We start from the raw sequence: 16,401 nt of genomic DNA, 5'->3' as shown, positions 1-16,401 counted from the left end.
AAGGGGGCATCTAATCCATGGGGGTCGGGGGAGGGGAGGGGGACGGAACGCTCCTTTTTTATTTTCCCTAGTTTGGGTTTCAAATTTGAGTAGGGGCTCATCGACATTTCCGGCAGCAGCTAATACGCCCTAGATGCCGAGTCCCACGGAGGCTTCTTTGCGGGTGGACCCCTGGGCTAGCAGTGAAACCCCTTGCTGTGTGCGTTCGCGGAGCTAGCCTGAGTGCAGGACTGCAAGCCCGCCGGCCTTACAGATCGCCCTGCAGACAAGAGGGGGCGTTCACGCAGTCCGTTCGAGAAAGGCCTGGTACTTTCGTTCTAAAGCTCTCGTTTCCTTGGGGAACAGAACTGTTAGCGCAGCAGGTGCTCTGTCTTTAGTCTTCCCCGGTCCACCCACGGCCCAAAGGCTTTAAATCTTGGCTCCAGTCTCTTGGGAGAAGGTAAGGCCGAGGAAGTATGAGGTGAGGGGTTAGGGACTGGGTGCAAAAAAGGTGTGGCTGGAGTCCTTTTTGTTTGTTAGCCAGGTGGAGTGAGTGGGAAGTTTCTAGGACCTTAGCAGAGAGAGTTAAGGGCTGTGAGCGTTTCCCATGCCTCTCCTGCCTGTGTCCCAGGAGGAACCGCGCCTGTGCATGTGGTCATGCAGTTACACAGATCTTATGGGAGAAACGCAGACTATTTCAGGGTTGCTTTTTTTCCTCCATGTGCTTTATTCTTTCTTCCCTTTTTCGATTATTATTATTATTTTGTAATTGTAAAAACAAAAAATTAGCCTTTCCTCTCCTTTTGATGAGGCTGGGCTAGTTAATGTGGCCTGTGGAGAAAGGAAGTCAATCCCTGTAGACATTCTGATACCTGGGAGGGGCTTCTGTTGCAACTTTCGAGTTCTTTCTGTAAAGGAAACAAACAGCGAAAGTCTTAACAGCGGAGATCCACGTTGAAAAACTTAAGTGTGAGAGGTATTTCTCAGGGCTTGTTTTCCGAGGTCACAACTGATTTCTTTTTACAAAATCCTACCATTTTATCACATCGAGATGAAATAACCGTCTTCAAGGTGTATGTCCGTTTAATGTTAACGTGCTTGGGGAGTCACTGGAGTATTGCTCGGTGAGAGTGGCACTGAGTCCTTTTACAGTTCTCACACTTTGATTATTAACACACTCACGAGGGTTTTGCTTGTTTGAGACTTTATCAAATCACTCAGGACAGGAGGTTTGGCAATTCTCAACAGGTCTGGGAACTTTTCAGAGCCTGGAGATTGTGATTGTTATTTATTGGCTTTGCACGACACCTTTATTCTAGTGAACTATGGAGAAATAGCATTCAGTCTTTAAGCCAAAACAAAGAGCCTAAATTTGAACATTGTTAACTAGGTCCAGAGGTAAGGTTTCACTGTGAAGTGTAGCATGAATCTTAAAAGTTCTTATTGCCGGGCGGTGGTGGCGCACGCCTTTAATCCCAGCACTCGGGAGGCAGAGCCAGGCGGATCTCTGTGAGTTCGAGGCCAGCCTGGGCTACCGAGTGAGTTCCAGGAAAAGGCACAAAGCTACACAGAGAAACCCTGTCTCGAAAAACCAAAAAAAAAAAAAAAAAAAAAAAAAAAGTTCTTATTAATAAAATCAAACCCGGGGCCAGTTATTGCGGTGAAATGCTGGATGGTCAGAGAGACAGAACAAGCCACAGCTAACCTCACCTGGCCAACTTCTCAGCTGGTCTTGTTTCCTCAGACTGGAAGCCTCTGTGTCCTCATATCCGAATGGCTCTCAGCTGAACTGCTGCTCGAAAGGCTGAACGCTTAACCAGCCAAATGCTTCTAGTTTCTGGTCCTCATGCCTTATATACCTTTCTGCTTTCTACCACCACTCCCTGGGATTAAAGGCTCGCTTTCTGGGATTAAAGGTGTGTGTCACCATGCCTGGCCGTTTCCAATGTGGCCTTGAACTCACAGAGATCCAGAGGGATTTCTACCTCTGGAGTGCTAGGATTAAAGGTGTGAGTGCCACCATTTTCTAGCCTTTGTATCTAGTGGCTGTTCTGTCTCTGACCCCAGATAAGTTTATTAGGGTGCACAATATTTGGGGGGGAACACAATACCACCACAGTGAAGTGTCCTTTAAAAGAGCTTATTGATTTGTTTTTTTTAGAAAAAGGTGTATTTGTTTCTCTTTTGAATTAAAGGTTAATTCTGTATTGAATCAAATGTTTGATGTTAACTAACACTAAAGTTTTTCTGTCTGGCCAGCTCTCTCCCAAATAACCACACAGAGACTTATTAATTATAAATGCTCGGCTGTTAGCTTAGGCTTGGTTTTTAGCTAGTGCTTATAACTTAAATTAACCTATTTTTATTAATCTGTGTGCTGCCCCAAGTCTCCTTTACTTCATGTAAGTACTTTCCATCTTGCTTGTTCTGTGGTCTCATGGCACCTCCTCCAACTCCACCCTTTTTCTCCCCAGCATTTTCTCTGCACCAAAAATCCTGCATAGCCATTGGCCAATCAGCTTTTTATTAACAATGTTAGCAACACATCCTCACAGTGTACAGAAGGATTATTCCGTAGCATTTCTCTATTAGGGAATTGTCCCTCCCCCTCTCTTCCTTCCTTCCTTTCCAGAGTCTCACTCCATAGCCCAGACTGGCTTTGACTCCCTATTAAGCCCAGGTTGGTCCTGAATTCATGGTGATCCGCTTGCCTTGGCCTCTTGTGTACTGAAACTACAAGTGCATTTTACATAATTATTTTTAGCTCCTCACAGAATCTTTACTTGACATTAAACTAGCAGATTAAGTGAGCTGGTGGAAGGGATTCAGATACTGAAGTAAATCCTTGACCACACAGAGTTTCTTTTTTTTAATAGAGTATGTTCTCATATTTTAAGCACTCTCTTGAAAGGTTTACACAGGCAATCCTGAGTGGTCCCCAGGCCTGGTGTCTGAAAGTTCTTACTGTCATGTCCAGAATGAGCTTGACTTTCTTTGTTCATCTTCCCTATAACTCACATACTCACGTAGTCAAGTTCATATTTTAGAATATAGATACAACAAGCATTGTTGAAAAGTGTAAAACAGAGTTTTTCAAATGAAAGCTAGTTTTTCTTAAGGGCATATTTGTATGTAGCAGTAAAATCCTGAAACTGTTCATTTTGTTTTTCTTTTTTCTAGTTATAATTATTCAGTATGTTTCCACTGAGTGAGGAAAACAAGCATGTGGCCCAGCTGTTGTTTAGTTCTGGTACCTGTCCAAGATGTATCTTCAGATTGTGTGGTGTGGATCTTCATGCACCTTACAGACGCCCATCCAAGGTATTTTCTTTTTAAGTTAAGGGATGTCTTTTATGGTTTAGAACCAATGTCACTAGCTTTGAGTACAGTGGCCCATAACTCCACTAAAGAAGGAAAATTAATAAAACTATTCCTACTAAGGTAATTTTGGAATTGCAATTACCTTAAAAATTTGATGTAGAAGCCGGGTGGCGGTGGTGCACACCTTTAATCCCAGCACTTGGGAGGCAGAGACAGGTGGATCTCTGTGAGTTTGAGGCTAGCCTGGTATACAGAGTGAGTTCCAGGACAGGCTTCAAAGCTACAGAGAAACCGTGTCTTAAAAAAACAACTCCCCCCCCAAAAAAAATTGATGTAGGAATATAGTTGCTTTTTGATTGATTACATTACCATTTAACAGTTAGTGTAGAGAGGGGTCTTTGTTGGAATTTTTTGCTACATTCATTATTTGTGTAGACCTTTTTTTTTTTTTTTTTTGGGTTTTTAGAGACAGGGTTTCTCTGTGTAGCTTTGCGCCTTTCCTGGAACTCACTTGGTAGCCCAGGCTGGCCTCGAACTCACAGAGATCCGCCTGCCTCTGCCTCCCGAGTGCTGAGATTAAAGGCATGCACCACCACTGCCCGGCCTGTGTAGACATTTTATAAAGGGCATCTAAACAAAATAGCACAAGGTAATGCTTCTTACCTGACATTAATCCTATACAACAGGAGGGGGCAGCTTCATAGTCCTATTTTCTTCTTTTAAATAGAAAATGAGTTTAGTTACTTTTTTTAATTAAATTTTACCTATTATTTTTATGAGTATGTATATATTTATGAGTATGGTGTGTGTGTGTGTGTGTGTGTGTCTGTCTGTCTGTCTATGTCTGCTCACACAGCTGTATATGTGGGAGTTAGTTCTCTTCTTCCACCATGGACCCTGGGGTCGGTCTGTCTGTCTGTCTGTCTGTGTCTGCTCACACAGCTGTAGATGTGGGAGTTAGTTCTCTTCTTCCACTATGGACCCTGGGAAGTCAAACAGGCTTGTGTGCCATATGCTTTTACCCCATAGGCCGTGCTGCTTGCCCTGGTTATGTCCTTGTGTGTTACCATCTATGTGTACATACGTATTCTTCTGTGCTGGGCATCGAACCCAGGGCTTCATGTGTGCCAGTGAATCCTGGTACTGATCCATGTCCCCAGCCTACTACCTGTTTCACTCAGTGAAGGGGATATGTCCTGAGAAGTGTGCCCTTCGATGGCTTTGTGCTCGTGGGAACCTCACGGAGTGTGCTTAAATTAAGATGCAGTGTTACCAGGCAGTCCGCATTGTCAGGAGCATCGTGTGATACCTGGCTGTGTCAGGAAGCCTTTAAAAGTAAGTGCTTAGCGTAACACAAGAAACTTACAGAAATTTTCACATTTACAGTAATACATAGAGAGCTGTCATTGAATAGAATATCTTCACATAAAATATAGAATATGCCTGTGACATACAGTTGATACTAACAGTGACTTTTTTTCCAAAGGCAAATAGCCGTATACATGTGTAAAATATATACATTCATACACACATACTCAGTTTATTTTAAAAATTGCTACTTTTATGTAGTAATCGCTATTGTTTTTCTATATGATTGTGTTGTTTCTACTGTGTTAGAAATAATAATAGTTCCTAGTGTTTGTCCAGTGTTACTACATGTTAAGCTTTCATTTACTCTTTTGTAAGTACATGCAATGATTATCTCTATTTTCAGATGAAGCGATTGAAACACAGAGAGGTTGAGCAGCCTGCCCCAAGTTAAACAGCTATTAAATGAGCAAGCTAGGAATTGAGCAGTGTGTCTGAATCCAAAGCCTAGGGTTCGGAGCTAGAAGACGTGGATTTGAACCTCAGTTCCGCCACTGTACGCCTTCACTCCTCTGTCCATGGGAGTGGTGACACCCTCTGCCTCCCAGGATTTTAAGGACATGATCTATTGAGTATGTGAAAGCAATTGGAAACCAGAAGTGACACATAGGCAGTGACAGTTGCTGTGTGTGTGAATGCTCAGCTTACAGCCAGCTTTGGGTAGTCTTCCTTATATACTTTTCCACACGTCACACTGTACTGGATTCAAATACATTTTATAGAGAGAGACTGTCAGCAACTTTGACTGTAATGTTCTTTGTGAATAAATATAAACAAAATATTCGAAGGCTTTTTTGAAATAGTTTAAGCTTTGTTTTGTTCTAGTCATATAAGCAGTACGTGAGGACATACATGTACATACTATGTTATACTCATGTTACAGATATTAGGTAGCAATCGACATTTGTGTGGGCTGTAATATACCTGAATGTGTGGGTGTAGGTGTGAATTTTTTGTGAAAATTGGAGTGCTAATGCATCAACAAAACAAATTTAATGTTTGAATGAAAAATATTCTTAAGCTAGTATAGACTAACTGAATTCAAATGATTGTCCGACAACTGAGCTGATATGGAAGAACCACAGGAAAGCTGAGCATTTGGAGGGGGTGGCAGAAGAACTGGAGTGTTCTTAAGGGGAGGCTTGTTTTTACATTCTAACTCAAGGGATGACAGAAATGTAGAAGAGGGCATCTTTCGCTTAATGCTATAAATGGACTGTAATCAAGGCGCCAGATGTTAGCACTGCCTAATCTAGGTATTTTGGTAAATTGCCTCAAAAATTGTCTTCACTTGCTCAACCTCTAAATGATGAGATTTCACCTTAACTAACACTGTGCTGTGAAGTGTTAAATAACTTAGCAAGGAAAAAATCAGCTTGTATTTTCCTGTGTGTGTGTGTGTGTGTGTGTGTGTGTGTGTGTCTGTCTGTCTGTCTGTCTGTCTCTGTTCTTTGCTGTTGGAGTTGGAACCCAGGGCTTCATGCATGCTAAGCAGGTATTCTATCACTGAACTATATCTTCATCTCAGTATATGTACACACATACACACACATACACATTGTTTTGTTTTTGAGACAGGGTTTCTAAATATAACTAACGGTCCTGGCTGTCTTGGAACTCACTCTATAGACCTGGCTGGCCTCAAACTTAGAGATCCACCTGCCTCTGCCTCCCAAGTGCTGGGATTAAAGGCTTGGCCACCACTGCCCGGCCCCAGTTTATGTTTTTTGTGTTTTAGTAATTAGAATTGAATTTTTTTTAAATTGGTAGTTGAATGACCTTCCCAATAGAAATATAAGCCAGATTTGTAAATTTGTTGATGGAGCCTTTCTACTTAAGATTAAGGTTTTAGCTTCACTGATTTGTGAAATTCATTCTGGAAAAATATTCACATATATAATAGCCATTTGATTAGTGTGTGGATTAAATGCATTAATAATAAATTCTTCGATGTCGCATTAAGGACAGAAATCAAAGCACTAGTCCTTGGTGTCATTTAACCAATTGGGAGCCCAGATTTGAACTCTCTACCTTGTTTTCGTGTGTCTGTCATTCTCTGCCTCCTGGTGTGTGAGTCTGAACTGTGCCCACCCAAAGGCTGTCTTGTAAATTTATCCCTGTATCTGTCTGTCCTTATGTGTCCATTCCCAACAAAGGACTTTGTTCTCTTTTATTTTTTAATATATTTTTAAATTTTATTTTTAATGGTGTGTGTCTGTGGGTGTATATCACATGTGTGGGTGCCTGCAGAGGCTAGAGGCATTGGATCCCTGGGGCTGGAGTTACACAGTTGTGAGCCACCTGAAGAGGTTCTCTGGAAGAACAATACATGTTCTTAACCACTGAACCACCTCTCTAACTATTTCTTTTATTGAACAGCATAGAAATCATCACATGGAGAAGGAATGAGGAATGCTTTACAGAACTATTTAACAGTTTTACAAGGAGTTAGTTCTGACTCCAGCTGACCCAGGTAGCAAACCCTGTCAGTCAGTAGCTGAATATTCAGCTGCTTTCAGCATTTATGGTGGATATTCATTTTATAAGGCTGCTTTTAGCTCATTTGCTGTTTCTAGCAAATGATTATCATAATATACATGCACATTACTCTTGGGCCAAGGGTATGGGAGAGTACATAATTTAAGATTATAGCTATGTGTTAGCTTAGGTTATAAAGGATTACATGGGAAAGCCAAGGCAAGGTTGGTTGTTAGTTGTTCCCTTAAAGGCAGGTTAAACGGACAGGTTGGGCACACAGTAGGACAGCAGTCTGAAGTGACTTCAAGGTGCACTTTTTTTTTTTTTTTTGTGGTTTTTCAAGACAGGGTTTCTCTACGTAGCTTTGCGCCTTTCCTGGAACTCACTTGTTAGCTCAGGCTGGCCTCGAACTCACAGAGATCCGCCTGGCTCTGCCTCCCGAGTGCTGCGATTAAAGGCGTGCGCCACCACTGCCTGGCCAAGGTGCACTATTAACTGACTGAGTTTCAGCAAGAGTTCCAGCCTCTTAGTATGTAAGATATTTCTATTACAATGCACAAGTTGGTCTCAGACTCCCTAGAAAGCCATTGCTGTAGTAAATTGGTTACTCCTGGATTGATGTAAACCAGCGTTGCATGAGTCCATGCTGTTATAATCCTCTCTACACCTTGTTTTGAGACAGTGCCTCACTGTGTAGCCCTAGGTGCTTGAACTCACAAGGATCCGCTGCCTCTGCCTCTGAGCACTCTAGTGGGACCAGAGGCCTGGGACCCAGGACAGGCATGGCAGTTGGGACAGTACACGCCTTTAATCTCAGTGCTCAGAGGTAGACAGATCTCCTATGTGACATTCATGCGTGATTGATGACTGAATTTATTATTAATGCATTTAATCCACACACTAATCAAGTGCCTATTTTATGTGTGTATGTTTTTCCAAAAGAATTTCACAAATCAGTGAAGCTAAAACCGTAATGTTGAGTAGAAAGGCTCCGTCAACAAATTTACACATCTGTCTTGTAGTTCTTTTGGGAAGGTCATTCAACTGCTAATTAAAAACAAAAACAAAAAAAGACACGTTACCACACCTGGCTGACTTTCACTCTTAGGAATCTCAAAGCCACTTTAAAATGCTACTGTTTTTTCATAACTTTTCAGGAGTTGTTCAATGATCTACAGAAATTTCTAGAAACTGAAAAAGATGAATTAATTGTGGAAGTTCCAAACCCACCATTGAAGAAAATTCGTCTTCAAGAAGACGGAATGGATAATTTGAGTGGAAATGGAGAGGAGGGGATCTCTGCCACGGAAGAGGAAAGCATTGCCTCCGAGCCTTCAAATTTGAGTGTGTGCAATGTTTGCTTAGGAATTCTTCAAGAGTTCTGTGAGAAAGAGTTTATTATAAAGGTAAACAATCTCACCATAGGTGTGATCAGAGACGGTGTTAGCCTTAAAGCTAGAGTTCTTATACCTACCATTCCTAAACAGTACTGTTCTTTTCAACTTGGTCAGACCACTTGATCACTGAAATCTCTTCCTAATTAGAAAAGACCAACTATTCTGAAATGTTGTATCAACATATTGCAAAATTAATAAGAACTGTCTGACACTCAACATGTGGTCCTGAAACTACCAGTTGTGTAGGGTGGGAACTAACACATGCTTCATCTCAGGATGTCTGTGAAGAGTGCTCCACCCACATGTATCAGTTACACTTGTTGCCTTTGTTTTGGACAGTGCTAGAGACTGGCCAGGCACATGCTGGGCACCGCAGTGCTAGAGACTGGCCTGGCACGTGCTGGGCACCGCAGTGCTGGAGACTGGCCTGGCGCGTGCTGGGCACCGCAGTGCTAGAGACTGGCCTGGCACGTACTGGGCACTGCAGTGCTGGAGACTGGCCTGGCGCGTACTGGGCACTGCAGTGCTAGAGACTGGCCTGGCGCCTGCTGGGCACCACAGTGCTACTGAGCCTCCGCCCCCAGCGCCTAAGTGAATGTTGGGAAATCGTGCAGTGCCATCTCCTGGGAGGAATGTTATGACTAGAGCCACATTTTCAGCAATTCTTGGGAGTTTATATATTTGTAATATTCTTTTAGGTGTGCCAAAAGGTTGAAGCCTCTGGGTTTGAATTCACCAGTGTGGTTTTATCGGTTTCCTTCCCACCACAGCTGTCTGTGAGAGAGGTAAGGTCATTTGCACACTTCAGAGCATGTATGAAATGTATGCTGGGAATTTCTAATTTCTAAAATAAAAGTGAACAAAGCTGGGAATGTAAGCCGGGCATAGAGGCTCACACTTGTAATCTCAGTACTGCTGTGGAAGCCAGCTGGGGGGATTTGACGCCATCCAGGGCATGCTGTGTGTACAGAACCAAGACTGCAATGGAGGTGCATGATGGGACATGAGCAAGTGTGGCCAGAAATGCCCCAGATTCATTACATAGTTGACTTTGAATTAGTTTTTGTTGTCAGTTTTTTTTCTTGCAACCCCTCCACGTTCAGTAACGTGACCCCAGATGTGGTTGCCACCCCAGTCTGAAGCTGGGTTGATAAAAACCACATTTAGCTAAAAAGTACATAATTTGAGAACTTTTGAATTTGAAGTTTCTTCTCCTAGATAGTTGTCTTGGTTAGGGTTTCTATTGCTGTGAAGAGACACCATGACCACAACTCTTATAAAGGAAAAACATTTAATTAGGCTCGCTTACAGTTTCAGAGGATTAGTCCGCTATCATCATGGTGGGACATGGTGGTGTGCAGGCAGACATGGTGCTGGAGAAGGAGCTGAGAGTTCTACATCTTGATCCTCAGGCTGCACAAGCAACTGTTGTCACTGGGAGTAGCTTGAGCTTAGGAGACCTCAGAGCCCCTCCCCCACAGTGACACACTTCCTCCACCAAGGCCACACCTCCTAATAGTGCCACTCCTTCTGGGGGCCATTTTCTTTCAAACCACCTCAATAGTGGTTTTTAAACTTTTTAACATGTATAAGATTTATTCATAGCTAGGCATGGTGGCTTCTGTCTGTAATCCCAGTATTTAGAAGCTTGGGACAGAAGAGTTGTCAGGAGTTTGAACCCAACCTGGTGAATTTCCCAAGCACGATTCCAGAGATTTGTATGGTCAGTCAGATAGGGCCTAGGAATTTGCATTCTAAACAAACTCACTGGTGCTGTTGTTACAAAGACTACAGTTTGAAAAACTAATACTCAGGTTTTTTTTTACATTTTTTTTTGTGTGTGTGTGTGTACACATGTGTAGAAGTCAGGGGTGTGTGTGTGTACACGTGTAGAAGTCAGGACAACTTGGAGTAACTGAGTCTGTCTTTCTGCCGTGTGGGTCTCAGGTGTTGAACTTGACAGCTGCCTTTACCTGCTGAACCATCTTGCCAGCTCAAAATTAAGAAATAAAAAAAAAAAAAACTTATGTTCCTGAGTGGAGGGAGACGGACATGGGATATGTATTTTGGTAAATTAGGTGAATTTCAAGCAATGCAAGAAAAAGTGGCATCAACATCTGAGCTAAAAGATAAGTTACAATTCTTAGGCAGTTCAGAGAAAGAAAAAATTCAAATTCGAATCCAAACCAAATTATTCTAACCAATAAAAGAAAGTTTAAAGAAAAATCACCATAAAGAATTGGGAAGCAGGTATGGTGATTCATGCCTGTAAATACAGCCCTGGGGGAGCTGAGGCAGGATGGCTGCTATGAGCTTAGGGCCAGCCTGGACTACATGGGAAAAGCTTGTCTCAAGAAATAATAACTTTAAAAAGGTAAAAGTGAGAATGAGGTGTATGTCTGAGACAAGGGGATCATGAATTGGTCTTGGGTTATACAGTAAGATCCTGTTGAGAGGGAGAGGTTTTTCTTTTGAAAAACTTTAAGTATTGTGAGTAGTCCGATGAATTCCCTGTATAACTGTTGACAAATGAAACAATTGAGTTTTATTTTGCAAAGTTGAGATCAGTTACAAACAAAACAAAACTTAAAAGTGACAGAGTCACATTAACGCAGATATGAGAAGGAGGCTTAGATCTGTTAGGACAGCAGCAGAGAACTGGGCCCTCCAGTGCATAAAGCTTGCAGGAATTCCTGGGGAGATGTGCAGGTTAGTTAGGACCTGTTTGGAGTGCTGGTACACGGCTGGGATGGGGAGAGAAAGCTGAGTTCTGAAAATCCTACTTTGCTTCTGGCCTGTCTATCAGGGAAAATGTGATCTTTCTCAAAAACAAAAGGTTGAGTTTTAGGGGGAATGAAGGCTCTGCAAGGTGAAGCTTTCCTAAGGGGGTTCAGGTGTTCTGGCGTCGTAAATTCCATTTCAAGGCGGTCCTTGGGGCCGGTGAAAGGCAGCACACTTTCCAGGTGGTTGGAGACAGAGTGTGGTTCACCTTTTCCCAAGGTGAGTAATTCTGAAAATTAGCACCTGGTGACTTGACTGCAGACCGCAGTGAGGTTCTGGACTGGGGGCCCCGGGCTGAGCTGTGGGCACTGAGCACGAGGAAGCACAGCACAGAGCAAGTTTGCAGAGCAGAGCGTGTCTGCAGCATCTGGCAGGGCTGGTAGAGCATGGCAGCGGCGGCAGTGGCACCCACAGGTGACCACTCTTCTTTCTCGTGATAACTTCCTGAAAGTGGCTGGAACACGGACAGGCCTGAGTACGGTTGGCTGGACTGTGCTGGACTGTCTGTATCCAAAAGGAGCTGACCGAATGACAAGTGCTAAGCGGGCCAGTGCTCCTAAACATGGCCCGAAGGTCAGGCGTGGGAAACTCCACTGAGGGTAGATGCTGAAATAGTTGCTGGGTCTTGACTTTCTGTCCTCCCAAATCCTGGCCTCCGAAGGTAGGACACAGAAGCCCTTTGATGACGCCTGCACATGGGAACACGAGCGTCCCTGAAGTGCAGGGACGGTCCCAATGTGCACTTTCTTTCCCACTCTCTCCTGCATAGTTTTCTTGTAGTGAAGGAAGGATGAGAACCCTCACTATGGCCTACATGACCCGGGGTGAGAGTCGAGCAGATGTGCTGAATGTTCTAGTTAATGCACAAGAGCTTAGAAACAACCTACAGAGACGAAATAATAAGAATAAATATGAGTTCTTACACTTGAGCAGCTGCCAAGTAAAGGAATGAATTATGTGTCTACAGAGACATCTTAGTAGTGCAGGTTAGCACTGGTTAACGGGAGCTAATGAGATGGTACAAGGTGGGGTACGGTGTAGATACTGTTTGCGTCTCAGCCCGTGTGGGATGAAAAGGTGACAGTTGTAGAGCGTCAGCTTAGATGGATGTCGGCTTGAGAAGGAGCAGGGACAGGTGAGGTGGCATTTCGGCTAGTCCACGTGCAGACGGCAGATGCAGGACGGAAATAATTCTCCTCCCAAAGGACTTCCCAGAGAGGGTAAGTTTTCTATCACAATTAACCTGGGGGCTGGGGGCCACATCGCAGGTACGCAGAAGGAAGCTCTTAAAGCCTTTTCCTCGTGAAGATCCAGTGTAGTTTTAATCTGTTGCATTGCCTCCCCTGCGAGTCTACATCTTTTTGGTTCAGATAAAGAGGACAATGATAAGTAATTCCAGCTGGTGGGCTTGGTGAGCCAGGAAGTTTTCTGGGATTACGTACAGGAGCGTGAGTGACTCGTGTAGCCATGCCACTGAAAAGGCCACCTCAGCGAGAATGGTGACCCGTGAAAGTTGCATCATGGGATCCGTATACAACCTGTACCCAGCTGCTCTACCTGAGAGTCTCTTGTCTCCCTGAACTTGTTTGCTGTCATCTAATCTCATGAGTCTCAGGAGTGTCTGTCCGTGGAGAGAATGTTTCAGTCTAGAGGAAATGGTTGCACAAGTCTTCCCTTTCTGCTGGCTTTTACACTCCTCTGCGCCTTCCTCTTCCTCTGTGATGCTCCCAGGCCTTGGCGGGGAAGGGCACTGTAAATGTGGGATTATTGTCCTGTTTCTGCCTGAGCCTCGGTCACTATGCCGCAGCAATAGACAATTATTCTCAGATGTTTGACTAGTGAGTCTCTGCAATAAGCATCTCGCAACACGAAGGAGAAATTTCCTTCCATCATTGAGGCTGAGAGCAGTAGTAATCTGTAGTGTAAACACAAATGTTTGGAAATCAGTTTGACACACACGTCACATCTGTTTAATGGAACAGTAACAACTCCCATTTGTAGCCTGTAACCTCAGTCACGAGTGTCCTGGGCTTGCAGCACTGTACAGGTTCCTTCTTGTGACGTGAGTCTTAATCCACGTGGACTTTTGTGCTGCTGTTGCCCTGCGTTCACTACTGGCTTCTGTAAAGCCGTACATAGCACGGCACTGAAACAGTTAATGGAAGAGTGCCCCATTATTAGGCTAAACTGGGAATGAGAGTATTCCACTTAGTCTTGTTAATTCTTTGAGGTTTATCTTTACCAGCTGAGTCCAGCAGAGGGCGACATTGTACTACCAGTTTGGTTCATTTCACATCGCTCACCCTAGTGACCTAATTAAATGAGTTATACTGTCTTATAAATGTTACTCTGATCATATGAAACACCCTGCTTCTCAATATGCAGTATGGTGTGTTTGGAGTTTTGTCAAATCAAAATATTCTATTTCTTTTCTCCATCCTTTGCATTAAATATTAATTCTGTAGCAGCACTTTTTTTACTTAAGAAATTATCTTTTCTTAAAATTTTATAAATGAATATCTTTTAAAGTTGGTTTTATTTAAATTTGTAGGCTCTGTACCAGTTTGGACCTGATGTGATGTAATTCTTGTAATCAGCACTCAGGAGGCTGACAGAGTTGTGAGTTCAGAGCTCTTTAGGACTATGTAGTGATGCCCTATATTAAAACAGACAAAAGAAAAAAAGATATAGAATGCACATACTCAGTTTTGCATGTATTTATAGATCCTAGGATTTTTTTGAATTGGATTCTTCAATAAAATCCACCCCCCCTTTGCAAATGTCCATACTTATTCTAGAGGACAGTGGTTTTTCTAATTATGTTTAGTTCACAGACCCACCTGCAAACACAGAGAACTACTCATTTAGATGGTGTGTGTGTGTGTGTGTGTGTGCGGGCCTGAGCTGGCTGTCTTCTGATTCAGCAGTTATATTTTCTTCTTTCTCTCCATTTTCCATGCATTTTTAATTTATAATTTGTATGACAAATTATAAGATACACGACGCACCAAAGGTCCACTTTAGTCTCTCACTGACCTGGGCTTTGCCAGTCTGGCCAAGCTGGCTGGCTGGCTTGCCAGAGCCCCAGGAACCCACCTGTCGCCCCTGCATGCCAGCGTGCCTGGCTTTGTCATGTGGGGGGATCAGACTCAAGTCCTCATGTTCTTCACTAAGAGCTGCTTCTGCACATACGTGAGTGGGCTCAGAAGCCAGAGGATGTCACGGGTCCTGCTCTGTCACTCCTTGCCCTAGCGCCTTGAGACAGGCCTCTCAATGGCTATGAGGCTAGGGTGACAGCTCCTGTCCCCACACCCCACAGAACCGGATCACACATCCATATGCAGCCACAGTTGGCCTCTTGAATAGGTACAGGAAATTTGAACTCATTCTCCTGCTTGAACAGCAAGTGCTCTTGTCCACTGGATCATCTTTCCTGTCCCCAGGCTACACTTTAAAAACCCTTTGTAGCACACAAGTACATTCATGCAGCCATCCAAATACATCTTCCTGTACACTGTAACTCCAAGAGCTTGCCCTGCAGAAACACCAGCCAGCATGTACAGCTTTGCACTAAAGGTTATCGAGAAGCCAGTAGGGTGACTCAGCAAGTTAACACCTGTCCCCAAGCCCAAAGACCTGAGTTCAGGCCCCGGGAGCTGCATGGTGAACGGGAGAGAACCAGTGCTCACAAATTTGTCCTCTGACCTCAGCATGCACACCATGGCATGCACAAATGCCCATGTGCACACACACACACACACAAAATAAAATGTAACGATAGTGAAAGAGTCATGGAATCATAGATCTTTAGGAACCTTGCTAGTCCTCTAGAACAAGGCTCCTTAGCTTTTCATGGCATTTACTTTAAAAGATGTTAGTGCATACATTGTGATTTATCACAGCCCTGGCCAGACTCTCTGCAGGTGCAAACACGTTCATACATGTTGAGAATATCTGCAAGTTGCCGACCTTTCTATACAGGGTGATTGCTGCCATTTAGAAGTTGTCACTGTGTGTGTGTGTGTGTGTGTGTGTGTGTGTGTGTGCGCGCGCGCGCGCGCGCGCGCTGTGTTGTCCACGTGACAGTGACTGTGTAGAGATCTGAGGGTAACTTGTAAAGTCAGTTTTCTCCCACTTTATGTGGGTTCCAGGGACCCATCTCACTTTGCCAGGCTTGGAGAGCAAGCACCTTTACCTGCCAAGCCATCTAGCCAGGTCTTTAAGTGTTGTAGTTGTCTATTTATTGTGTATGAATTGTGTGTGACGTGTGTGTGCCACTGTGTGTGTGTGCCACGGTATATGTGTGCTGGTCAGAAGACAACTCTTGCGAGTCAGTTCTCTGCTCCTTCCATGTGGCCTGAGGACTGAATCCTGGTCAGCATGTTTGGAGGCAAGTGGCTTTACCTGTTTTTAATTTAATTATTAATGCTTTTCATGACTTCTGGCCATACTGCCTGCATTGTGATTTGGCCATCTCAGTGGCCCTCTTCAAGTTTAATGTATCTGTATGTGTGGGTTAGCAAGAAGGTAATTTCCCCATCCTTAAGGATAGTGACCACTTGTCTAGCCATCTCATCTTCATTTGAAGAAAAACCAAAGCTCGTAGAGTTCATGTGATGTCCTGTGTCACATGTATTGGAATTTGAATGTTTTTCCACTCCTTTAAAAACATTCCTCTAAAGTCACATTATCTCTTCATCTTATAAATTTATGTATATTTTACTTTACCTGATCATCTTGGCTCCATGAGAATGACTTTCTCTTAACTTCTCACATTGTTTTTATTTCTCAAGTATACAGAGTGATAGGCTTCACTGTGGTGTTCTCATGCATGTGTCATTATACTTGGTTCTGACTCCAGCAGTTGTCAAGTAGGGCTGGATCACCATGGAGACACGCTCTGTATTGGATCCAGGAATGCAGTTGAAAGCACATTCAAGTGTATATTTTAAACCCTTAAAGATATGTATTTACTTTCCAGCGTTGTCTTTTTTCTTGGCCTGTCTCCAGCTGGTCCTTGCGGAGGAAGAGCAAGAAGGAAGAGGTCGCTATGGTTTCCACCGTGTGGATGTGCAGG

At 43.5% G+C, this 16,401-nt stretch overlaps 1 protein-coding gene across 4 annotated transcripts in view; it reads left to right on the top strand.

The window, feature by feature from the left end:
• Pus10 (pseudouridine synthase 10) overlaps window positions 1-16,401 on the top strand; it is a 77,347-nt gene that overhangs the window by 722 nt on the left and 60,224 nt on the right. For 2 of the 4 annotated variants that reach the window (XM_059275288.1, XM_059275287.1), the window contains exons 2-4: window positions 3,160-3,300; window positions 8,304-8,552; window positions 9,242-9,328. In XM_059275288.1, coding sequence (XP_059131271.1) covers window positions 3,175-3,300; window positions 8,304-8,552; window positions 9,242-9,328 — 462 coding nt within the window. In that variant the 5' untranslated portion in view covers window positions 3,160-3,174. Of the gene's footprint in view, window positions 1-28; window positions 440-3,159; window positions 3,301-5,202; window positions 5,241-8,303; window positions 8,553-9,241; window positions 9,329-16,401 lie in introns of those variants that run through there. The other 2 variants (XM_059275286.1, XM_059275289.1) reach the window with 2 other exon arrangements.

This window comes from Peromyscus eremicus, chromosome 10 (assembly GCF_949786415.1).
Source record: "Peromyscus eremicus chromosome 10, PerEre_H2_v1, whole genome shotgun sequence".
In the NCBI taxonomy this organism is placed as follows: Eukaryota; Metazoa; Chordata; class Mammalia; order Rodentia; family Cricetidae; genus Peromyscus; species Peromyscus eremicus.
This window is presented reverse-complemented; position numbering and strand designations above follow the sequence as displayed.